Here is a 24,810-nt window from a genome sequence, read left to right as displayed (position 1 = left end):
ATCAGCTCTGTTGAAATAGGTCCCTGGAGGCAAACCCATCGGCGCTGCGAAGCCTTGGCAGGAGGAGAGCGGATGCGGCCTGGCCGGGCGTCCCTGCGGGGCGGCGGGCAGCTGCAGGCAGCTGTGCTGGCAGGAAGCCGTGCAGACACCCCGCTCTGGGACCTGCCTGCTCCCCACCTCGCAGGTGGGGAAACTGAGGCACGGCCCTGCCAGGCGGGGATGGGGATACGAGGCGTTGCGGTGGGGCAGGGTGCTCGGCGTCTTGAGTGGCCACCACCGGCACCAGGTGGCGAGCCGTAGCAGTTGCTTGCGTGGCCGTGCCGCTCACCGGGGAGCCGGCTGCCCCTTGGCCGGCTGCAGCGCCTGTCCCTGCGCTCTGCTCCGGTGAATTCAGTGGCTTTGACCAGCGTCCAGGCAAACCACGGTGTGCCCCAGGCTGCTTGCCCTGCGGGTACGCATATGGAGCGGCATGCAGCCGTGCTGGCCGGGGGCTGCAGGGGCTGGGGGAAGGCGTCGGGGTGTCAGGGCTGCCCTGACGCTGCCGGTGTGCTCTGTCTTGCAGCGCGGCCGCCTCGCTGGAGCCACGGCAATGAATGGGCACGCTCTGCCAGCCGGCACGCCAGCGCATCCCCGGGGCTGGCATGAGTTCTGCGAGCTGCACGCCATCAGCACCGCCAAGGAGCTGGCGCGGCACTACCTGCGCTTTGCCACCGAGCACCCGCACCATGACCTCCTGGCCGCTGAGAACTTCTCGGTGCAGTTCACCGACCTCTTCCAGCAGTACTTCTGCCATGAGGTGAAGGAGGGCTTTGCCATGAACCAGCTCCGCATCCTGCCCACCGGCCCGGCGCGGGATTACCGGGAGACGCACCGGCGGCACACGGATGCCTCCCTGGGCACAGTGGTCGCCAAAGCCGAGGTGGAGCCCAGCGCCCGCCCGGAGCAGCCCGGCCGAGCCCCTGAGGCCACCTCAACGGGGCTGCGCAAGTCCTGGAGCTCGGAGGAGCTGGCGGGGCCGGCGCGGCGGCCCTTCTCACTCAGCCAGCTGCGCAGGAGCTGGCGCAGCCTTTTCCGACGCCGTTCCTCGGATGCCCTCCCCGGGGATGGGGACGGGGAGGCGGCGGCGGAGGCTGCTTTTAAGCCGGGACTGAGCAAGCGCATCCTGCCGTGGGGGCTGTCGCGGGAGCAGCCCCCCGAGGTGCGCAAAGAGGGTGTCCTCAAGTACGGGCTGCTGGACGAGACCTTCCTGGACAGTGGGACGCGCTGGCAGCGCTGCCGCCTGGTTCTGCGGCGAGAGGGGACACCTGACGGCGAGGAGTACGTGCTGGAGCTTTTTGACCCGCCAAAGGTAAGGACCTGCCGGCTCTTGCCCGTTTCGGCCGGGCGATGCTGTGGGTCCCTCAGCACCGGGTTGGGGACGATGCCAGGGTGCCAGCATGTTCTGCGAGGAGGAGCAGAGGCTGCACCCTGTATTTGAGACCTCTGAGAAGGAGAGCCACTGCCGCAGGCTTGCGTTCAGGGCTGCATTCACAGGGCAAAAGATGCCGTGACCATGTGCCAAGGGCGATGTGAGCACTAATTATTGCAATCGGTCGAGATGCAGTTGTATTTCTTCTTGCTGGGACCCCAAACCTGGCTTTACTGGCTAGAAGCAGAGCGCCTGCTTTGCCCTCAGATGCAGAGCTGAGGACAGGGGCTGGTGGCCTCTGCACCGCTCGTTCCCAGCCCCAAGGAGCCATCCCAGCAAGGTGGGGGGTCACAGGGTCTGGCGAACCCCAAATTCACCCTGTCCCCGCTGTGCTGTGGCTTCAGCAGCCAGGGCATCTGATCACCTGGGCAAGTTGGGAAAGGAAGGGGAAAATAGAAATTAGGCTCTGTGCCTTCCTCTGCTCCCCCGTGGGATCTGTAAGGGAGTTTAATTTTATTTTTGTAAGTACTTTTGTGGCTAGAAATTCAGATCTCGGCTACCCTGGGGAGCTCCTGTAGTGCTTAGATGCCGGCTGGAGCGGAGATGATGCAGGATGTGAGTGAACGGGGAGCGATGCGGGGGGAGCCGTGGTGTTTAATCTTTAAAAAGACAGTTCCTCCACATGGCAGGTCTTACGCAGGCGTGATGGGCTGGGTTTTCTCTTTCTTTTTTCCCTTTTTTTTTTCTTTTTGTGCTCTTTTAACTTTGTTGACTAACTTGTGCTTCGGAAGGAGGAAGCCTTGGGTAGAGCCGGAACCTTGTCCCTGCCTTCAGGCTGTGTTTGCTGCTCACCACGGCACTGGGCCAGGGAGCAGCTGGCTAAATTCCTGCTACTTCTGTCAAACCACCCCAATATTAAATGTTTAAAAAAAAAAAGAAAAAAAAGAACCACCAAAATTGTGAAATCTGAAAGTAAAAGCCAGTTTTGCTCCATTGGGTCCGGAGTTGCGGTTGTTTGTCCCCATGGGAGCATGTGTCCCCAGCCCGGGGCACGGGGAGGTCTGGCTCCGAACGGCATCATTTTGGGGCTCTTGGAGGGTGCTCCCAGCAGCCGGGCAGCACCGCTGGGTGCTGGTGTGGTCCGGACCCCCGCTCACTTGGATGGCACTGGGCACATTGGATCCCACAGCAGGGAAGAGCCCGGCTGGTGGCGAGGAGGCGTTGGGTTGGTGCTATTTCAGGCGCTGCTGCCAAATTTGCTGCCGGCTTTGCTCCTCCTCATCCTCCCAGACCTGCCCTCGGGGCTTTGCAAGAGCCAAACCTAAAAGCGAAGCGAGGGGATGCCCTCCCAGGGGGGCTGTGCTCCCCAGTGCGGGGGGGCTTTCGCAGTCGGGACCGAGCAAACCCCTCCATGGGCACTCACTCGTGCCCCCTGCCACCCAGGCACCAAGCCCCAGCGCATATTTTTTTTTTCCCAGTGCACATTATAGCTGCAATGGATTTGGCTGTCTCCACACCGGGTAAAATCCCCGGTGACCCGGCACAGCCACGAGGGAGAGCCAAGTCCTCCTTTCTGCCAAACCTTCTCCCCCAAAGGCTTTTGGGCTCAACGCAGGGAGCAGAGCCATCGCACCACTGGCACTTGCACACCCGAGCAGCACCCTTGTCCCGCAGGTCGAGCGCCCGGTCGGGCCCCTGCTGTGTCCCCTCTGCCCCAGGACCCGATGCTTGCAAACGCTGTTCCCCCCCCCCCCCTTTTTTTTTTTCCTTTTTTCTTTGTTTTTTTTTCCCCTCCCTCCACTTGGGAAGCAAGCCCAGCACACAGCACATTCTTCCTCTCCCCGCAGCCCCTGACCGGCTTTGACCCACGGGCAGGAGGCATTTAAAACAAGACATTTAGCAAGTTCACCCAGTGCTCTGCAGCATTATTCCTTGCACTTTGCAACAAATCTCTGTCCCATGGAGATTTCCCGGTGAGTCCCCTGTCACCGCGAGGCCGGGGACCCTGCAGTCCCCCCGGGGCCCGGAGCTGGGGGGGTTTCTCAGCCAGGTCTGCGGAAGGGGGGATGTTCCTCACTGGATTTCGTGAGTCTCTGGCATAAATTGCTTCCTGTGCAAATATTCTCAGGGCGGGTCCTTCCTTTCTAATTAACTGGGCTGGGGCCAGATCCTGTCTCATTTACAGCAGAATCAATCCAGCCCCTTTCCCAGTAACTGCGGTTGAATTCTGGGGGCGGTGGAAAGCCGTGCGCCGTGCTGGTGGCTCCCATTCCTCAAACCCAGCAAGGGTTCAAACTGCGGAGCAGTGGGAACAGAACAGCTTGTTGGTGTTTTTTGGTTTTTTTGTTTTGTTTTGTTTTTTTTCCTTTAAAATAAGTAAATAATAACCGATAACTCCCCAGGGAAGGCTGCGGGGAGCCCCCTCCCCTCCATCCTCCAGCCCTGGTTTGCTCACAGGGCTTTGCTGCTGCCTTTCGCCCGTGTTGTGGATCTGTTCCCGATTTGAAGATGCTGTTGATCATCATGAAAGATTAGTGGTTTTAAATAAGCAACTGTAAAAACAGTCCTTGAGGGTTTTCATCCCTGGCTGGTCTCTGGACCATTAGGCTTGGTCACCCTCGAGGTCTCCCCAGAAGCGCCCTCCTCTTCTCCCTCTCTACCCTTTAAATAATATGATGTAAATGGAAATTCGGCTCAGCCTCCGAGCTTTACAGCATCAAGCCAAGCCCCTAGATACTCAGCACCTTGCAATGACGGTCCATGGGGAAAGGGGGGGTGGCCCCATGCGTGCCCCACTGCACCTCAGCTGCTGCTCCATCACTCTGCTTTTGGCAGCTTTTATCTTATTTTCCCCCTTACTTTCCCCCCGGTGCTCTCCAGTGGGGCCCTCTCGGCCTAATCCCATAATGTGCCCGGCATCAAAGGGAGCAGGGCTTTGAAGAGCCCTAATCCCATTTACTGCTTGGGTGGCTGTGGCCGGCGCTGCGCTGGGCGAAGGGGTGAGCATCGGCGAGCCGTGCCGGAGCTGCCGGCGGTCCCTGTGGTGCTGCCTGGCACGGACATCCCATCCCACAGGGATGTGCCGATCTCATGGGAGCTTCAGCTGGACGAGATGGGGCTTCCCGTGCTTGCAGCTGCTGCTGGGTTGGTCTTGGCATCGCTCCTTCCTCCCTCGAGTGCTGGAAAAATGATGTTGCAAAGGAGGGGTTTGGAGATGATCGGATCCGGAGCCCTCCTGGGAGCAGGTCACAGACTGGCTCCAGGGCACCGGTGGGCTCAGGGTACCCAGCGCAGGGCAGGGGGCACCTGGACCCCCACCCTGGGGACATGCCAGAGTGCTGGTGTGCCGGGGAGAGGAGGGGTGTGAGCATGCCGTGCCACCGACTGGTGCCAGGGTGAAGTGATGATGCTCTGATGTCTAGTACAAGGGCGATGCTCACCCGTCCTCCCTGCTTTCCGTGGAGGCACTAAGGGCTCTCTCTGCTACCACACCATTTATTCTCATATAACTTGTAGGACTGGGTAGCTCTGAGGCCTCTCCACCTTCATAAATTTAAGCCAAAGCTGGCAAAACAGGTTTGCATGTTTTAGGGCAGCCCATCAGGGTTTTGGGGCTGCCCTGTTCATCAGCTGAGCCCCAGCCCCAAGTGCCTTTTACATGGCCAAGTCCTAAACGCCATGAAAACCGTGATTTGCAACGGAAATGTCCCCAGCCATTTCTGTTGACCAGATGTTTTTACAGGAAGGGGAAGGGAAATGGGATTTGCATTTGCGCTGGTTTCTTTATAGCGTTTTAATGAAATCCAGTGCATCCCGTAAATTGATGGCATGCTGAGACGAGCTGGGAAGACTCCTTCCGGTGAAAACCTGTGGTGCCTGTGTCATGGCTCGTACATCTTCAGCCGTGGCTGCAGGAGGAGCAGTATTTTTATCTCTGCTCAGCGTGAGACTGCTTTGACTTCCTTTTTTCTTTTTTTTTTTTTTCTTTCTTTTTCCCCTTCCTTTCACCTGAAGCTGGTTTCTGAGAACTGCCACCTCCTGAGCAAGCAGGTCCTGCGCTGCTGGGCTCTGATTTTCAGTGCCTGGGGTTCTGGGTGGCAGCCGGCCAGGCATGGGGTGGGGAACATCTCAGTATTTTGGTCCCTATCTTCACCCTGGCTCCTCCTGGAGCTGCTTTGTACATCCAGGAGCAATGCGGGCTGCTCGAACATGGCCCTAAGTGACTCAGCTGAGGATATATGAGGAGGCAGTGGCAGAGGGAGAGCTGCTGCTGGTTCCTGCCTGCACGGATGGGGAGGCCACATTTTGGGAAGCCTTGACCCCAGCAGCAGCTGCGTTTGCATCCCTATCCCAGGCAGGGACTTGAGCAAACCCCTTCTTTTGCAGCACAATGCTTTGCTTCAAATCCAAAGGATATTTCCTCTTATTAGTGACCTATAATTATCCTTAAAAACTGGACACACCAAGTTGGATGCACAAATGCCAGTGTCGCTGCTGCAGCCCCTGAGCTCCTTCATTCCTCTGTTCCTGAAAAAATATGCTGCAAAATGGTCTGTCTTCTTCAGGGCCACCGTGAGAGGGGCACCCACTGCCCGCAGGCTCTGGCAAACCCCAAAGGCAATGGGTGTCCTGCAAGAAGGAGTTTGCCGGTGATGGGAAACATCTCGGTGTCCCGTCATCACCCTGGCCCGGGGAAGAGCACGTTTATGTCAATCTGGATTCCATTTGGTGTCCTCCATTCTGCGAGCTGGAGCGGGCTGGACCACGTGTGTTCCTGCCCTCATCCCCGTGGTTCGCCCGGGGGCAAGCTGGCTCGCGCCGCATGTTATTTTCTCTCTTTGTTGTAATAAAAAAGCTAAACAATCCCAGGCTGGCGGGGGTTGCTGCCTTGATCCTCCAGCCAAGAGCGACCCTCTTGCATCGTCCCTTGGTGGCTGGACAGCACATGGCCAGAGAGCTGCATCCCTCTCCTGGCATCTCCAGGAGCTACATCCGTCTCCTGGCATCCCTCTCCCAGGAACCCCTGGGACCGCATCCTTCTTCTGGCATCCCCAGGGCAGGAGCCAGGAAACCTGCCACGGGGTAAGAGCTGGGCGGGGGGTTTGGGTGTGCTGCGATTCCCTTGGGAGAGGCGAAACTGCACCCAGAGGTGCCCGGAGCCACACCGAAACCCGCCTGCAGACTTTCACCGCCGAGCAGGGCAGGCGGCGGATCCCCTCGCTGCTTCGCTTTCGGTGCTGCGCTGCTCGCTATTCTTCGAAGGCACGCGGGGCTGCGCATCCTTTCGGCTTTTTGAGATTTTGGTGATGACTTTTTCTATATTCCCCACCCCCCCCCTCTATTTTTTGGTATCGCAGGGGGAGGGTGTACGGGGGGAGGGCAATGAGACAAAAGGTTATTTGTCATTTATTAACCACAACTTTTTCCATCCTTGGTCATGCACGGAAAAAACACTTTTAGCAGCGTAACCACAGCCCCGGCGTTAATTGCTGAAGAGCAGAGTTTCTTATTTTGGAAACTGTGTTGCTGGGATGGAGCTCACCGGGGCTTGATTGGGTTGCGAGGGGAAGGGTGCGGGACCGATCCCCAACCTGCCGCTTCCCCAGGCACTGGGGTTTGCAGGAGAGAGGCTCGGAGGGTTTCTTTTCTTCTTAACCCCATCCTTTAAAATTCACCCTGCTGTTACTGGCAGGGGGGTTTGCCCCAGCACTGTGACCCCTCTGCTCACGGCTGTGATGCTTCTCTGCCTGCCAGTGTTTGGCTGCTCATAGTCGGGGCCGTCTCCCTTGCACGGATGCTGCATAGCTGCTCGGGTACGAAAGCACCACGTGCAAGCTGAGAAGTGAGCAAAAAATGGAGATATTAAGTGAATCGCAGGAAAAGAGACTGGGAAAGCACTCAAGGACTGTGCTGCTTGCCCCCTGCCACAGGTCGGGGTGCGAGGGGCCACGGGGTGCTGGTTGTTGCAGGAGGGTGCTGGGTCCCACTCAGCCCTGGGAGTGGGTGTGAGATGCCCAGTGGTGTTTTTTTGGGTGGTTGTCTTTTTTTTTTTCTTTTTTTTTTTTTTTTTAATGGCCCAGGATGTGGTTGTTTCGAAGCTGAGTGCTGCTTCTTTCAAAGGTAAATATTTATGAGAGCCTGTGCAGGCAGCACGGGGTCTGGAAGGATTCATCCTGGTGGCGGGGACTCGGCTGGGATGGACCCTGCTCCTCCCCACCGGGCAGCTGGTCCCAGCTCCAACCGATGCCCATGATGGGCATCATAATGTTCAACGTCGTCTTGAGATTAAGTTAAAAATGAAGCATTTTGGCCAAGAGCTGCTTCCTTCGGCCTGGCAGGGCGCAGCACCGGGGAAGAGGCAGGTCCTGCTTTGGGACCAAAATACCCATGCGGGGGGATCAAGTGCTCCCACGTGGGCTCTTGAAGCTCTTGCATCGTCCTGGGTGATGCAAAACCCCTGGGTGATGCAAAATCTCAGGGCGATGCAAAATCCCGGGACAACCTGGGGACTGCAGGGACCCTGCGGGGTCCGTGCTGGACACCCCACGTCCCCCTGCCCTCTGGGACCGGCCTTTGGGGTGACTCAGTCCCTGGCTGCAGCCGACTCCCGCTTGCACGCAGACACCTTGTTTACTTTCTGCGCTTGTTATTTATTCCAGGAAATTATTAAAGCAGCCCACGCTGGAAGCGAGTTTGGCTTAAAAAAAAAAAAAAAAAAAAAAAAAGGCTGGCGAACGCCGCCTGTTTACAAATCCTGTTTATAGCCCCCGTCTTCCCGAACCCCACTGTGAACATGAGCCGCTGGGCTCTCTGGTTTTGGGGTAGTTTGCAGAGTTTTGGGAAGGGGATGTTGACTCACTTGCACGGAGCTGGCAGCCGCTGCCTCGCTTGGTGGAGGTTTATCAATGCACAAAGAGGGGTGATCAGCCCCGAGGATGGGGTGGGGGTTTCTAGCCAGACCCCCCAAATCCCTGCCCATGGGTATGGATTTACCCAGTGGCTCCTGGGGTTGCATTTTACAGCACCCTGGGTTTAATTTAGTAAGAAACGGGTTCCATGGGTTGATGGGGGTCCGGGCTGTTTTCCTGCGTCGCCGTTCGCCGGTGCTCAGCAGCCGCTCAGAATGGGAACAGAAGGTGCTTTGTGCCCTGGCCGCCCCCGAGCCAGCGCTTCAGGCCAGCACAACAGTGCCTCTTGTCACCGCTGAGCCCGGTCCCCTCGGGGATGGCTCTGTCCCCTGCCATGAGCTTTGGGGATGCTCAGAGACAGGGTGTCTTGGAAACTCTTTTGTCTCTCTGGTGTTGGTGGGTTGAGGATGCTGGCCAGGGTTTGGGGTGGGCAGAGAGGGTTTTTTGGAGAGGTAATGGCCGGGGTCTGGGGCGGAGGCTCAAGTTTGCACAGCAACCCACAGCAGGGATCACCTCTTGTGCTTCTCTGCTTAACAGAGGCAGGCAGCCTTTTTTACCTCCAGTGCCCCAAGCCCAGAACAGAGAACCCCATGGTGGCACTCCCTGCTGCTGTCAGTAGGTTTCAGAGTGAACAGTCTCTGCATGCAGGCAGAGAGGGCAGAGTGTGCCACCCTAGGGTCTTCCGTATTGAGCTTTGATGGAGTGAGCTGGGCTGAGGGGGGCCTGCAGTGGATGTGGGGTGCAGGAGGCATGTGAGAGGCCGGGAGTGTGCAGGGAAATGGCCCAAATCAGTGGGATCCCAGACCCCGTCCCCAACACTGGCATTGGCACAGGGCTGCCTGGGGTGGACCTGTCCCCTTGGGATCAGCCATGGTGCAAAGGCCTGAGGAGGAGCATTGGGATTAGCTGTGCTACCAAACCCCCGGAGCACTGGGATTAGCTGCTGGAGGACAGACTCTGGGATTAGCTGTGCCACAAACCTGCGAGGCTGAGTGCTGGGATTAGCTGTGGTGGAAATCCCTGAGGATGAACCCCAGGATTAGCCATGGTGCAAACATGCAAGGACACATGCTGGGATTATCTATGGTGCAAAGGCCTTGAGGACGAACGCTGGGATCCCCCACGGTGCAAACACCCAAGGACGATCGCCAGCAGACACTTTGCACCCTCCAGCTCGACCCTTGGTGTCCCCCCCAGCCCTACAGGACCCCAGCTGCCACCCCGCTGCCTGCACCAGAGCAATGGGACGTGGTTCCCCTCCAGTTCACCCGGCATCCCCCAGGACAGGGCTGCGTGCCTCCATATTCCTGGGGAAACTTCACAAAACTCCCCAGGGTCGTGGGCATGGGATGTGGTTTTACGTTGGCATAACCCAGTGCTTGCTCTGCTGCGGATCTTGGTAGCCTGCCTGTCTGTCTGTCCGTCCACGGGCAGCCCGGCGGGGCTGAGCTGTGCCCGGGCACGCTGCAGCTCTGGCTGAGGTTTGTCCCTTGCGTAAGGGGCACACGGCAGGCTCCGTGATTTACAAGAAGCAACAAATCTCACCCGTATCCGTTGGGGACCTTGCACAAGGGCTCGCGGCGCTTCCCCACCTCCACGGCGTGACTCAGAGTGGAAGCGAAAGAGCTGGCATGGGGAAATCCCCGGCGCGTGGAGGGGCCGGCGACAGCACCCGCCGCTCTCGAAGGATTTGCTCTCTGCTCCCTGCAGTCTCAGCCTGCTGGCCCTGTTGCCACAGCTGTGCCAGTGCCATCATGACCGTCCCACTGCCGTCATCGCTGTGCCACCACCCTCATCACTGTGCCACCGTTGTCATTGCCATGCCACTGCCATCATCACTGTGCCACCACCATCATTGCTGTGCCACCACCATCATCACCGTGCCACTGCTGTCATTGCTGTGCCACCACTGTCATCCCCATGCCACCACCACCTTTGCCAGCAGGGGACTGGGCACTGGCCAAATCTGCTGGGAAGAGTGGCTGGCTCCGGCTCCCTCCTGTGCAAACCAGCATTTTGGGTGGTGGCAGCTTTTTGGGGACCTGGCAGAAATTGGCTGAGCCCGAGGGTGTCTAGGTGGGTGGTGGGTGCCAGCACCCTGCCGGTGCACGGGCAATGCCAGTGCTGGTCAAACCTAATGGCACCCGCAGGTCTCCCAGGTACAGGCAGCGTGGCAGTGTGATTTCACTCTCATTCTTGGAAAGCTGGCTGCCTTCCTCTTTCCCCCAGCCAAAAAAGCTCTCCCAGCACCTGCAGTGTCCCCTGTGCATCCATGCAGGTCATGCTCCTTACAGCAGCGACTCAGAGCATCATGGTGAGAGCTTTCCCAGCACGTGTGGGTGGGCTGGGAGGAGTTTTGCTTCCAAAAAAAAAAAGCAAATCCAAAATATCCTTGTTGGAGAGGTACCGGGGGACCCGCAGTGCCAAGCCAGCCCTCCTGGGCGGTGGTTTCCCTGCCGCCGCTCATATGTGAAAGCACGAAAGGCAAGTGGAAAGGTGTGCTGTGAAGGCTGCCGGGGGGAGGATCACCGCGAAAGGAACCGGCGGTGCTCATCGGCACGCGCAGCCCCCCAGCACCACGGCTGCCTGCACGCCGGCTTTGCGTGAACACAGCTAGTAAAGAAAGTGGCGGGCGAAGGAGCTGCAGTGAGAGCTGTTACTGGGGGTTTGCAAGGCGGAAACGCAGCAGCTCCTCTCCGCGCCTGCAACGCCCGAGCGCAGCTGTGACCTTGGCCTGACCTTCAGCTCATGGTCCCGGCACGACCACAGCATCAAGCTGGTGTGGGTCTCCATCTGATATTTGGCAGGTGCTGGCAAACCCCACTTTCTCCCTGCTGCCCTGCTCTCCCTAGGTGCGTGGTGACCATGGATGCCGTGCTGGTGTTCCCTGTGCTGTGCTGGCGCTCCCCATAACACCCTGCAGGGAGTCCCCAGGGATTGGGGATGTGGGGACATGGGACAGGGCGGGGGGGTGCAGTGGGTGTCCCCCCCACTGGGTCGAGCCTTGAGCTCCAGCGGGATGCTCTGGGCACGGAGCAGGAGGGAGTTTCGTCCTGGGGGCATTTTCCTCCCGCTTCCAGTTTGTCCCATGTCCCCTGACACTGGGGACAGCTCTGGCCTGGCTGAAGCTTTGTATTTTTAAACTCTAGAAAAATCTCCTGCAAAGAACAAGAATACAAATACTGGGGGTCAGCAGACCGCAGGTGGGAGGACGCTGCTCTCAAGCACTAAATTTAAAGTAGGCACCAAGAGCCTGCGTGGCTCTTCCGTCCCCAGCCGATGGAACCGTCGTCCCCATCGGTGGCCCAATGTCACCAGCAGCACCCAGGCACTGTCAGCCTGTGCAGGGAGAGGGGGTTTGGGGGCACCGGCTTGGATCCTGCTGCCGTCAGCCCTGTGAGCCAGAGATCACCCACGTCACACCCCAGGACAGCCGGTTTTGTGTGTTAGGTGTCAGGACCAGGGATGCCACAGCGATGGCATGGTGGCAGCTGTGTTCTGGGGGCTTGGAAGTGCAGCTTTATGGGGCATCATGTCCCCCGGTGATTTTTGGGAGGTGCTCAACCTTTTACTGGGGTTTCCCCCACATGCACAGGATCTTTTAGAGAGCAGCGGGGTGAAGTCTCCAGGGTGGGAGCTGATGCCGGTTGGGCTGGGGACTGAGCTGGGGCAACATCCTGAGCATCCCATCCCATCCCGAGCATCCTGGGCATCCCAAGCCCAGCCAGCAGTGGAGGGTACCCAGCCCCAAGATGCTGCTGTGGCATCTTTTTTGCCGAGAAGGAGCCCGTGGGTGCTGGCTGAACATGCGGTGTGTTGAGTGTGCAGTTTTGGTTACCAAGAAATCCCTTTCTTGGTACTGACTGCCATCGAGCAGGGCATCTTGTGGTCAGGTGCAGTGGTTCAGGGGGTGGGGGCACCATGCTTGCGGTAGGTACTTCTCCGAAGCCAGACTGGTTTTTTGGGCACCGTATCTCTATACTGCATCATTTCCTTCTCCCTTCGCGCTCCCCGTCTGCGCTCTCCCCAGGGAGGCACGCGGGGGGCTTCGCCGAACTACCTTTTCCTGGAATTTCCCACTTCCTAGGAAAGCGGGTGGCCGACTCCAACTCCGCAGTCGGGATGTGTGCCGATAAAACCCGCTGCGCCAGCAAGCTAGGGGACGTGCTGGGTGTCACAACCCACGCGCGGGAAAGCAGCCAGGATGGTCAACCCCTCCGCTTTCTCCCTGCAGGACTTTGCACAGGACGCAGTTATCTTCCAAGGACGGCAAAATAGTCAAACTCCTCTGGGATAAAGCACCGGTGCCACCGCGGCGGCTCGCGGCACCCCCGGCCCCGTCGGCGACAGTGATTGCAGCTGCAGCTGCAGCTGCAATCACTGTCGCCGACGGGGCCGGGGGTGCCGCGAGCCGCCGTGGTAGCACCAACCCCGTTGCACGATGCCGTTTGACGAGTGACTTCTAAGAACTTTCTTTTCAGCGTAGCTCGGCGCTGATAAGGGCTGATCCCTCTCATGCTGCATTTCCGGCCCCAAAGTACACCGAGTCCTCGGTTGAGAGTGTCGAGGAAGGGAGGAAGGCGGGGGGGGGGGGGTGTGGAAAAAGAAAAGCAACCAAACATGATTTGGTTGGGTGACCGTAGAGAGTGCCGAGTTGCCGAGCTCCCGGTGGGGACACCCTTGGGGTTGTGCAGGTGGTTGGGGACATGGTGGGGGTTACTGTGCTGTAAGCGTCGCAAGCTCGGAGCAAAATTCATGTGCTTTGGTTGGCAAACGCTGTTGCACAGCCAAGTGCCTGCAGCCTGGCATCCTTGTGGGGATGGTGGCTGTGGATCGGAGAGGACGGCCTGAGCCGGCACAGGGTGCGGTGACTCAGCCTGTGGGATGTTGAAGCTGCCACGTGAATCACGGTCAGCCAAAATCTTGTCATGCCGCACTGACAGCAAGCCCGGTGCAAGGGGACGAGCGTGCCTGGCACACGCCGGCACTGGCTGGGCTTTGCCGGGCTGCACAGGGTGGTGTGCTCGCAGAGCCGTGCGCTTGGCTCCAGCCACGGGGATGAGCATGGAGGGGTCGGCTCCATTGCCCAGCACCGGTGCAGGGGTCCCCCGGGGGCATTTTGCACCCGGGAGGGTCCCTGGCACCCCAGATACAGCCCAGTTCTGGCGGCGGCTGGGCAGGTGCCATGTGCCACAGCCTCGCAGCGGTGAGCGGCTCGCTTGCCGGCACACGAGGCGTGCTAGGCGGCAGAGGAACCGAAAGCTGCTGGGAGGGGTATTATTAGCCTTTCTGGAAGTGTTTGCTCAGCATTTTGTCATGTGCCTTGTGTCAGCGCCAAACCGGCTGCGCGGCCGCGGAGAGCTTTCGGCATGCCACTGCCAAGCCTGCCGCCAACCCCAGCACCCATAACTAGGGTGCTCCCTGCCTGCTCCCCATTTTCCCCATTGGTGCACACGGTCTCCCTGGCACACACTGCCATGCTGGGAACCCCCTTCTCCCTCCTCTCCTCCGCCCATCCCTCCGCTGCCGAGTCCTTTGGGGGTGGCCACCGAGATGGGTCCCCTCTCTGGGTGCCTCTCAGACCCTCCAGGGTGCCCCGACAGCCGGGCAGTGCCCTGCGGGCTATTTCCTTGCCACATGGGGTATTTCCTTGCCGGTGGGGTATTTCCCTGCAGAGCAGGGTATTTCCTTGCCGGTGGGGTATTTCCCTGCAGAGCGGGGTATTTCCTTGCCAGCTGCTGTGCCTCAAGTGGCTCCCGGCAGGCTCGACCCCCCCCCATCCCAGCAGAGCAGTGGGATGTGGGCTGGTGTTTTGGCGTGTTGGGGCTCAGCTGCTGTGCTCCCCTCCGCAGGGCTCCAAGCCGAAGCTGCATGCCGCCTGCTCTGCCATCCAGGAGGTGCGGAGGTGCACACGCCTCGAGATGCCTGATAACCTCCACACCTTCGTGCTCAAGGTAGGGCCCGGCTGAGGGGGGCCACAGCCGGCCCCGAGGCCTTTCCCACCCTCCCAGATGCACGTGGCTGCCGAAAGCTCCTGTGCCAAATTTCGGTTCCTGTTCCCAGTCAGGGAGGGGAGGGTGCACGGAAGGATGCGGCGCACGGGGTGGGGGATGCTCTGCTCGGGGTGGGGGTCAGGGTTGGTGGCCAAGTGCGGGTGGGTGGGAGGGGGATGCACATCTCTCTCTCTGAAGCCCCCATGTCCCTCTCCGATGTCTCCCAGGTCACCAATGCCACCGACATCCTGTTTGAGGCGGGGGATGAGCAGCAGCTCAGCTCCTGGACGGCCGAGATCCGAGAGTGTGTGCGCAGGGGGTAAGCGCCTGGTGGATGGCCCCGAGCCTGGGGACGGGGACGGCCACTCCGTGTCCCCCAGCACCATGCCAGCCCCCCACCGCCAGCGCTCAGCCTGGCTTCTCCCGTCCCCGGCAGGTCCGACGCGGGTGACCCCGAGCTCCTGGCGTGCCGGCACCTTGACCCCGCGGCTGCCAGCCCCACCACCAGCACTGACACCCTCGGCCAAGGTGAGCAGCGGGGACACCCGGGGGACCCTGGGGACAGGGCATCCCTCACCGGGGGGTGGGGGGATGTCGCTGCATCCTGCCATGGCCGGCCAGGCTGATCGGGCTTCCCCAGATGGCATGGCAGGGTGGGGAACAGAACCAGAGGGGAGGGGGACGGGGGCGATGGGCAGGAGTCCCCGCTTCCCTGGGGTGCTCATCCCTGTGCCCTGGCAGGGGCGACGCCGGGGGGCCCGGGGGAGGCGGCAGGGCTGAAGATGGAGCAGTTCCTCTCCTCCTGCCCCTGGTTCCACGGGCCCATCTCCCGCGTGAAGGCGGCTCAGCTGGTGCAGCTGGGGGGGCTGGAGGGCCACGGTGTCTTCCTGGTGCGGCAGAGCGAGACGCGCCGCGGCGAGTACGTGCTCACCTTCAACTTCCAGGGCAGAGCAAAGGTACGGGTGGGAGAGGGGCTGGGGCAGGGTGGGGGGAATCTCGCAGGAGCCCCTCGGGCAGCCCCCTACCCCCCCTGCCGCGGCACGGTCCCTGTCCCATCGCATCCCACCCTGTGGAGATGCTCTCCTTGCCTGGTCCCTGCCCCGATGCTCACAGAGGGCTGGCGGGCCCATGCCCGCTCCTGGGGGGCAAACCTCCCCACCCAGCAGCGAGCAGGGCACTGGGGATGCAGCACATCACACTAAGGCCGTTTGTCCCCCCACACATCCCAAATATCCCCGTGTCCCCCCATCATCTCCTCCAGCAAGGGAGCCGGTGGAAGGGTAACAGGTCCGTGCCCCTTCCCGCAGCACCTGCGGCTGGCGCTGACGGAGCGGGGCCAGTGCCGTGTCCAACACCTCCGCTTCTCCTCCATCGTGGAGATGCTGCACCACTTCCATCGGTACCCCATCCCGCTGGAGTGCGGGACAGCCTGCGACGTCCGTCTGTCCAGCTACGTCGTCGTCCTGCCCCAGCCGCAAGGTATGCAGTCATGGAGAGACGGGGACATTCCCATGGGGTGCAGGGATGGGGGGGCCCTGTCGCAGCAGGAGGGTCCCCGGGGTGGATGCGGGTGCCCTGGGGCTGGCCAGACCTGGGCCCTTTGGCCGCACGCAGGGATGGGGAAGCGGAAGCATCCGTGCAGCAGCACAAAAGGTGACTCCTGAGTTCCCAGCTTCCTCTTTTGAGAAAGGAGAAGCTGCGCCAAACCACCGGCTGCTCCCTGCTGCAGCTGAGAGGGGTGGAGGATGTGCCCCGCACCCCCACCCCGATACCCGCGATGGGGCCGACGGGGCAGGAGCATCCCACCGACCGGCCGTCTCTCCCCTCCGCCTGCAGCTCCCAGCTCCGGCAGCATGGTCCCTCTCCCCCTGCCCGTCCCCGGCTGGAGCCCCGAATTCAGCCTCGCCCCCGCCAGCTCCTCCTGCCCCCGCGGCCCTGACGAGACCCCCCCAGGTCCCCCACCGGAGCAGATCTTCCACCTGGTGCCGCCGCCGGCCGAGCTGGCGCAGAGCCTGCGCCCGAGCAGGGCAGCTGTGGTCCCCGGCCCCCGGCCCCGCGATTCGGACTACGAGGTGGAGGCACCAGGCCGGGGCCACGTCCGCGCCATCGACAACCAGTACACGCCGCTCTGACGGGCACCGTGCCGGCACTGGGATGCACTTTTGGGTGGAGAAATCCTAGAGACCTTCCGGGTATCCCATCGAGAGAAAGAATGTACCTAGTTTCTTCCTTCTGGTTAGGGATGATTATTGTATTTTTGCAAGGAAGGGGGTAATTTTTCACTCCAGTACGGGTGTGCTCCCTCTCTTTGGCCTGTTAAAGGGCCTTTTATTTTTATTTTTGTTGTTATTATCAAAGCTTTCTCGTTACTGTTTACACACACCGCTCGTGCCTGCGTCCCTGTGTGCCGAGCATCGCACCGTCAGGCTCGGTCTCCCGCCTGTCCCTGGCATGACAGTGCCCAGCGAAGGAACCGGGGTCTTGCGTTACACCAATATAATTGGAGAAAGGAAAAAAAAAAAGGAAAGAAAAAAAAGAAAAAAAAAAGGTGGATTATAAATTCATCGACCAGTTGCTGCTCCGGGCCGCACAGGAGAAGACGAGCCCCATGCTCTCACCCCAGCATGTGATGCTGTTGCCAAACCCACCAGCAAACTCTGACCTGCCGGAGCTGAGCTCCCGCATCGGGTGAAGAGGATGATTGTGATCAGAGTTTGGGCTTTATTTTTAGATAAGGCAAAACCTGGCTTTTCTTGCTCTTCTTTTTTAACCCAGCACAGTTGCAGTCACTCCTTGCACCAGCCAGAGAAATACTTACACCATTAGCCTTGCTAATTAAGATGTGAACACTAACTGCTCCATCACTAATAATGTCACTAGCTGAGAACTAACATGGAGACTGACAGCAAACCACTCCTGCCGGTGATGGAGGCATTTTATCCCAATGATGGAAGTGTTTTATCCCGGTGATGGAGGCATTTTATCCCAGTGATGGAGGCATTTTAGGCACAAATCTAAAGTGAGTTCCCCCCCCCGGAATGTTTTTTTTACCTCGCCAGTGCAGGCGACTGCCCACCCCGCTCTCACCTGCCTTTTTTCCCCCATAAAACACTGCGTAACCAAGAGTTTGGCGGTATTTAAAGCTATGCAACTGCCTCTTGCCTGGAGTAGAAGCCTCTCCCGGCCAACCCCCCCCCAAGCCCACAGAGGGGCTGCACCCCCTGATGTGCCTTAGACGAAGGAGGCCAGTGCGTCGGCATCTCGACGGCTGTAATTATACACACAGCAGGCACTTTAACCTATTCGCCCGTGTGCACCTCGCCCTAGGAGCACTGGTTGCTTGCACAGTGAGTTGCACGCCAAGTGAGACGTAGGCACTGCCATAGCTCCCGCGGGAACAACCGCACATCCAGCAAATCCCCGGGGCTCGATGTCCTCCCCAAATCCCCAGCAAAGGCACCCGCACAAGGAGAGCAGCTCCGGAGCCGGGAGTGTGGCCATGCCCCAACCTCCGCTGCTGTTTTCAGGTTCTGCAACCGTCGGTGCCGCCGAGCCCCAGTGCCGCTTTACCTGGCAGCGCCTGGGGCAGCCGGTGCGGCCACGCCGAGAGAGGAACTGCTTCTTAGAAGCTGACGTTATTTTAAGAATAAGGAAGGGGCTGGAGCTGTTGCGACACGCAGGAGGGGATGTTCACAGCATTCAACTTCCAGATTTCTCAGCACAGCCCGTGTGGCACTCCCCAGGATTTTGGATGCAAAACTTGCCTTAAAATTGCCTTACAGGAAAGCCTTTTATTTTTATATTTATTTTCCTTGAAATTGCAATAGAGGTGGGAGCCATCTGGAGCATTAACATTTAGGAATTAATTTGAAAGCAAGCAAACAAAAAGCCTTGTGGGGCCAAATTAAGGAGTTTGCAAAAATCCAGCCTCTAGACAGGGCTTTGCTGTTAAGCCAGCGCATGGTGAGCGCCGTTGGTAGTCAAAGCCCAAGGAGCCAAGCTCTGCTCAAGGTCAGCATGAAGGGCAAGATCACGGTGCTGTTGTGCTGGGGTGGGCCAGAAAGGGCAGATGTAGCGCAGGCAGGAGCCAGGACCAGGCAGGGCCAAAACAGCCGGGGCCAAACGCAGTGGCTGTGAGAGCAAATCTGGTTTTATAAGTAGTAGTCAAAGGATGAGGGCAGGGAGAAACTGGATACCATCAACTGAAGAAATCACTTAGGATTTGCATTTTGTGCCTCCCTGTCTCTTGCTCCAGCCCTCTCTTGAGCTGTCTTCGTACATTTAGAGCAGGCAAGGTCTTTTTTTCCCCCTTCCTCTGTTTAAAATGACTTGGAAATGGGCACACAGGGAGCAATCCTGTATTTCAGCAGGGAGCAGCATTTCCTGGCGCTTAGCACACACCGTTGCATGCTCACTCTTGAAACAGGAGCAAATTGCACTGGCCGGCCGCACCTCCAGCGCTGCCAAACCCAACGAGGCTGCCAGAGAAACAAAGCCAGCCCTGTCCTCGGCCATAACTCCTCAGCCGTATCCGCATCCCATTTTCCTCCCCAGACCAGCACAAAGGCTGCACCGAATGGCAGGAGCATATAGCCGGGGCTGGTTTGTGCCAGGCAAGTCAGCTCCCTCCATTGCTAATAAATAACTCCCCATGGTCTTGCATTTATAGGGATGAAGAGGGGAAGGGGAGGAAGCATAGCGCAAGTCGTCAGCTCCTTTGCCTGCTTGGTGCGTGGTTCCCAGAGCATGCATGCCTCAGAAAACACTTGCATGTGCTAAATCTTGCTAAGGTTCAAAGAGCTGATTTAAGTCCTGCTGAGCTCCAGGCAGTCCCAAAAGACGAGGTAGTCTCACCCAAATCCCCCTACGCTCAGAGCATCTGCAAAAAAGAATGGGCTGGGAAAAGCGATTGCTATTCACAGCCTGTGCAGCTCTTGCCAGTTAAATCAGATGCTGCTGCTGCTGCTGGGATGGGTTGTTCTGGCACGCTGGGGCTTGTTGTTTGAGTGCCAACTAAACATGCACACACATGTGATATTTTTAACCTGCAGCTTAATTGCAAGGGGTTTCTCCACAGTTTAAATGGAAATTGCTGTGCTTGATTAGCAAAATATATGTTGAGTTCATTATCGCCCCGCCAAGCCACTTCCCCTGTGCACACAGACTCCGGTGGATGTGAACTTCCGTTCTCCCTGCTAGTGAGCAGTAGGAAAGTCGCTCTGATTATTTAATAGAGTTATTTCCATCTCAGACCTCACCAACAAGGTAGCCAAGGGCTGTCCAACCACCCAGCTCCACCATCCGCCCACCTTAGTCCTCTGCTCTGCCACAGCTCTGACCTGCTGTGGTCCCAACCCCAGCCACACCAGGACCTGAGGGGTTTTTTTGGGGTTATTTCCCCAGCTCCTGGAGGATTGAGTTTGAATTTCTCTTAGAAAGCATCAGGCTTGTGACACAGGTCAGAGGCTGACACGCAGCCCTACCTCTGCTCCTGCCAGCACACTTGGCTACATTAATCCAGCCCATAAGGTACGCCTCTATTATAGTAGTGGGCAAAGAGCATTAAGCCATTCCATTCTATGGAATATAAACAACTTGAAGGAATTTTTAGATTCTTCTAGTAACTTGGGAGAAGAGCCTAGGACTTAGCAGGTTTAGTTCCCTGGCCCATGCGGGTTTTTAGCGGTGGTGATGAAGTATCAGCATTGAGTTTTGGGAGGAGGGAAAGCCAACGGATGAGCCCCCGCGCAGCTGCGTGCTGCAGGTACGGCCACCTCCTGGCCTCCCATAGAGGAAAAAGAGTGTTTCCTGGAGCTGAAACAAAGTTGGAGGTGATCACTGGCTTGTGCCTTGGCCCCAGAGACAGGCACGTGCAACGCAAATTTGGATCCAACCTAACAAAGCCATGACCCAACCGGCAGCGACTCTCGGTGCCTTTGGCTGGAGCCCTTGCCCGATGACAACTCATGCAGCCCTGGCGAGAGGGCTGGTAGGGAGGGAAGCCCCAGTTCAGCCAGCTACTCAGGACAGCTGTTTTTGGCAATAAAGATGCAAAACAGGCAGTGCCTTTGCTCTCTCTGACAGCAGGGACCTGGCTTAGGTTATGCACCAAGACTAGGGTCCAGCCAGAACTTCTCTCCCTCATCTCCGTCTCGTGCTTTGGAAACCGCTTGCTGTTTGCCAACAGACTCTCCCCATCGGTGGCTTTCGCGTGTCCTTACAGGTGACAGGTTCTGAAGAAGTTGATGCACGAAGCATTATTTAATCCCTTCATCCATCCCTCCATCCCCCATCCCAGCCCTGAGGAAGGGCACCACCAAACTAACAGGTTTGAGTATTTCATATTTTAATTTAATCTTGTTCGATCTAAACAGACCCTAACCTTCACCAGAGGTGGGGAGGCGACTGCATTCTCTAACTCAGCCTTTAGCAGAATGATAAAAACCAACAGTTTGTTGGATGAAAAGTGTATTCATCTGAAAATTCTACTTTTCACCTGCACAGAAAAGTTGTTCTTGTATAGTAGGTTTTTCTATATATTGTTTCTGTATGTACTGTACAAGTAACTTATTCTTGAATAATGCAATTTTACCATAATATAAAAAATTCTGCTCTTAATAAACTGTTTTTAGAACTTGTTTCTCACTTCTAGTCTTTAGTCTGATTCTCTCTAGGTGCCTGGGTACTATTTTAACAGATACTGGATGCTAAAAGACAGAAACCCTCCCTTAGAAATGAAAAGCAAAAGCAAAGAGCCTGTGTGAGCAAGCTGTTCCTTTTCACAAGACCCATTCAGGGAGTCCTGCCCCAGGTCACCACCACCTTCCCTGACGGTCTCATGCCCCCTGCTGCCCACCTGAACATGAATTCATTACATTTTACTGCACTGCTGACCTGGAAGGATTAAGACGGAAGCTGCAGCAGTATTTGTATTCCTCTGCATGTTTTTCACCAAGCCATGATGTGACATTAATGGCCGTCCATGAAAGCTTGTACAGTTTACTTGTCCTGCCTCTGAAGTGCAACTATATTATAATCCACTTTAACCAGCATCATCTTTTGGTTAGCCATCGCAGGATGCCTGTACCGTACAGAACAGTTAGGAAGACCCCAGCACTTTATAAGCAGCGATAACTAGTCTGCACATTACTGAGGGAGGTGGTAGTCAACTGTGCTTTCTCCTATCCTTTTCCCAATCTTTTTACCATTTTGCTCAGGAATGCTTACCCCGATTTCTTGCTTTCATTCTCCAGCAGCACCACTGACTTTGTAGAGTTTTATCATCTTAAGCCTCAAGGCCCAGTCGTGACATCGTCTGTCACACCCGCCAGAACAGTGTAAGGCTGAGGCATTAAGGAATTGATGCAAACACAAGAAGTTGCTGAAAACCTGTACCAAACTTCTCATCTTGAAACCTTTCACTTATTTTTGTAACGGCCCTACAAGTCAAATATAACAGATTTGGTTTCATGGTGTGGGGCACACACACGACACGGCAGCAGCACATGACAGACAAACAGAGCAAAGCTTACCTGATGCTAAATAAAACATTCGCTCCAATTTGGATTGAAAGCTGGAGAACACATGAAAGTAAGATACTGGTAAAACAAGACACAAACGCTAAGTAGGTCAGTTTTTAAAACTTTTTTTATTTTTTAATTTTTTTTTAAGTTTTTATTTTATATTATCTACAAAGTAAAAGTTTTCTTAACTTAAAAGTTACATCACTGTCTCACGATAGTGATTATCTCATCAAACGTGATTTATAAATAATAATTCATCAGTTTGACGATTAGAATTTTTTTTTTACTGAACCTGTTTCAAGTTTAGTTAGAAGTAAAAGGGATCTCCAAGTCTTGATTTTTAGTGATAATAGCAGCAAGAATCACTCTTGTTACTTCTTTTGCTAGCTGATGAGTTCATAACTTTGAAGGGTCATTAAAAAATAAATAACTTCCAGTTTTCAGCAAGCAGAGTTGGGGCACTTGCAGGACTCAGATACAGTGCATGGAATTATGGAATAGCCCACAAGTTCCTAAATGCCTCTACTCAGTCCGAATCTCTCCCACTGCAAGATGAACTGTTAGCATTCCTAGTGGATGTTACAAGAAATCAAATTTTTTTTTTTTTAAACAAAATAAAATGAAATTCTAGTTTTCTGTGCTTCCAGTTGGCAGAAGCAGTAGAAGGAGGGTATTTGGCCTACAAAAGGTATCCAGCCTTTCAGTTATTCCAGATGAGCCTTACAACTGCTGTTGGTGGTGGGCTTGTACTGTAAAAAAAAAGTTCAAATGTAAATAATAAATTGGCAAGCCACACAACAGTTTGCTAGTAAAGTGGTCACAGGACAACTACTGAGCTGAACTTTTAAAAATTTTTTTTCTTTTTTTCTTTTTCTTTTTTTTTTTTTTTAGAGAACAAAACAAAACCCTGCATATCAAGATGTCCTTTGGATGTTTTTTTCCCTACATAAACCCTCAGAAAGCAGCGTTGTTCTACTCACACATTCCCCAAGAAACAAGATCAGGTAACTAGTTCACTACAGAAGTTTAGAAGCTGTTTGGAAACGAATAATAAAGAAACCTAGGTAAGGTTAAATTTAAAGTAGAAAGAAGTCATACAGCACCTACTTTTCCCAAAAAGTAAAGCTGCAGAATGTTACTCTGAATTAAAGATTAGACTTCAGTGTCACTTTACTTCAGTCACTAGAAGTCTAACAGCCCTACCCCCAAGCAACATTTTCACTCCTATCCTCCAGACCGATCACTTTGTATTTAATAAAACCCCAGATCATTATAAACAGGCTACACAGACAGTCCATCCCCCATGGCACAACCACAGCAAAACCTGGAAGAACACAGTCCCACAGTGCCAGTATCTGCATAGTTATCCATTTCTCTACTTCAGCTAGAGAGAAGCAACATCTTTGCTAAATCTCACACGCTTATCTAGGCTCACATTTGGGCTGGCAAAGTATAAATGCGAAATGTAGAAACAGTCTGCCTTCAGCAGCCTGCCACTCTACAAGGACATCTTCAGGTTTTTTTTTGTTTGGTTTTTTTTTGTTTTTTTTTTGTTATTTTCCCCAAATCTGTTTCGTAACAGTTCTCACTACTACGACCTGGCTCAGTTAAGGTGCAGGTCTCCCGGGCACACACTCCTCACCTGAAGGGTGCGTCATATAGGGGAAATGTGTTGTTGTCGAGACTGGAATGGGCTGTAGTGCACTTTGAGCGATGGCGGCTTGGGGACCACCAGGTGGCTGTGTCGTCATTAGCATCATTGGAGCATGGGCAGTTGGGTGAGAAGGAACCATTCCTGACTGTACATGAGCCTGAAACAAAGAGCTCTTTAGTATAATGGTCACAAGGAGGCATCACTCCTGGCCACATGACTGTCAAGTTTTCTCCAGCTGTACCAGTAAATCCAGAGATTTACTCCATTTTAACTAGATTAGCTATAGGGATTAAGTCAGAGAACTTAACACAAAAATAATAACTGGGGGGGGGGGGGGGGGGGGGGGGGGGGGGAAAGGGGCTCAAATCCTTACTGCTGGCTTTGAGTCACATTCTCAATTTTAGCTATTTGGACAGTGAGCACTGGGAGAAACTGCCAGCATTAAACAGTGGGATATTAAAAAAAAACAACCTCAGCAACAAATCTTCAAAACATCACTGCTAGTAACCTACATCAAAGCACTTCCTATGTGGAGAATGCACTGGGTACAGACACGAACTTCACACGCACTGGGAGTCTGGCATCCCTTCCTCAGCTGCTCATTACACAACTCCACATTCTTTCATGGCTCCCTGCCCTAGAAACCACTCTCTCCAGTGACCTGTGCCCACATTATCGTTCATCTAAGCAGTCATTCTAAAATGAGTGATTTCATCCCTTTATACTCTTAGGTCAGCTTTGTTCTGTTTCCAGTTAAGTTCATCACAGTTAAGGTCCTTGTGTAATCTAAGCAATCATAGTTAAGTCTCAGTGGAAAAGGAGATTAATCTTTACGATGGCTGATCACCTTCTGGCAAACAAGTGCAGTAACCTGTCAGTTGGCTTCTTCAGCTCAGAGCAGTTCATGATTCTAGAGGTCATCAATTTTTTCATTTAAAAAGCTAGTAAACACTAGTTTCTTAAAAGCATAAAACATTAAGGAACTCTTAGCACTCTCAGCGGGTTTCTCTTGGCGGGGGGGGGGGGGGCATTTGTATCTAAGGTTTGCTTTGTCCTTCTACCATATCCCATTAAAAGAGCACTACGGTGCAATAATTGCAGCCTCAGAAATTTCACATGCCAGTAAAGACAGATAGCAGATAGTGGCTACAACTTTATTTCTTAAAGACAAAAGGGTTACTTGACTCATCACAGACATTCCTCAAACTCTTTATCAGACTTGCACTGTATTAGTAGCACTGAAGAAGCCTTTAAAGGCAGGAACTGCAATTCAAATCTCACTCTTGCTCTAAAAAGGGCTTAGAAGATAAGGCTGTGAAACAGA

The 24,810-nt window shown here is 55.5% G+C and overlaps 2 protein-coding genes across 33 annotated transcripts in view; one reads left to right on the top strand and one right to left on the bottom strand.

The window, feature by feature from the left end:
* SH2B3 (SH2B adaptor protein 3) overlaps positions 1 to 20,954 on the top strand; it is a 29,455-nt gene extending 8,501 nt beyond the window's left edge. For 4 of the 12 annotated variants that reach the window (XM_041126248.1, XM_041126253.1, XM_041126247.1 and 1 more), the window contains exons 2-10: positions 563 to 1,348; positions 6,343 to 6,390; positions 6,434 to 6,490; positions 14,169 to 14,270; positions 14,537 to 14,628; positions 14,743 to 14,837; positions 15,051 to 15,265; positions 15,617 to 15,788; positions 16,146 to 20,954. In XM_041126248.1, the coding sequence (XP_040982182.1) occupies positions 590 to 1,348; positions 6,343 to 6,390; positions 6,434 to 6,490; positions 14,169 to 14,270; positions 14,537 to 14,628; positions 14,743 to 14,837; positions 15,051 to 15,265; positions 15,617 to 15,788; positions 16,146 to 16,441 (1,836 nt within the window). In that variant the 5' untranslated portion in view covers positions 563 to 589 and the 3' untranslated portion in view covers positions 16,442 to 20,954. Of the gene's footprint in view, positions 1 to 19; positions 185 to 427; positions 452 to 562; positions 1,349 to 6,342; positions 6,391 to 6,433; positions 6,491 to 14,168; positions 14,271 to 14,536; positions 14,629 to 14,742; positions 14,838 to 15,050; positions 15,266 to 15,570; positions 15,789 to 16,145 lie in introns of those variants that run through there. The other 8 variants (XM_030026368.2, XM_041126251.1, XM_041126254.1 and 5 more) reach the window with 7 other exon arrangements.
* A 984-nt stretch (positions 20,955 to 21,938) lies between these two features.
* Positions 21,939 to 24,810, bottom strand: part of ATXN2 (ataxin 2) — a 53,135-nt gene continuing 50,263 nt past the window's right edge. For 14 of the 21 annotated variants that reach the window (XM_030026342.2, XM_030026351.2, XM_030026344.2 and 11 more), the window contains one exon: positions 21,939 to 23,643. In XM_030026342.2, the coding sequence (XP_029882202.1) occupies positions 23,440 to 23,643 (204 nt within the window). In that variant the 3' untranslated portion in view covers positions 21,939 to 23,439. The remainder of the gene's footprint in view (positions 23,644 to 24,810) is intronic. The other 7 variants (XM_030026343.2, XM_030026346.2, XM_030026348.2 and 4 more) reach the window with 2 other exon arrangements.

This window comes from Aquila chrysaetos, chromosome 9 (assembly GCF_900496995.4).
Source record: "Aquila chrysaetos chrysaetos chromosome 9, bAquChr1.4, whole genome shotgun sequence".
Lineage (NCBI taxonomy): Eukaryota > Metazoa > Chordata > Aves > Accipitriformes > Accipitridae > Aquila > Aquila chrysaetos.
The sequence above is the reverse complement of the archived record's forward strand: the minus strand, read 5'-3'. Positions and strand labels throughout refer to the sequence as shown.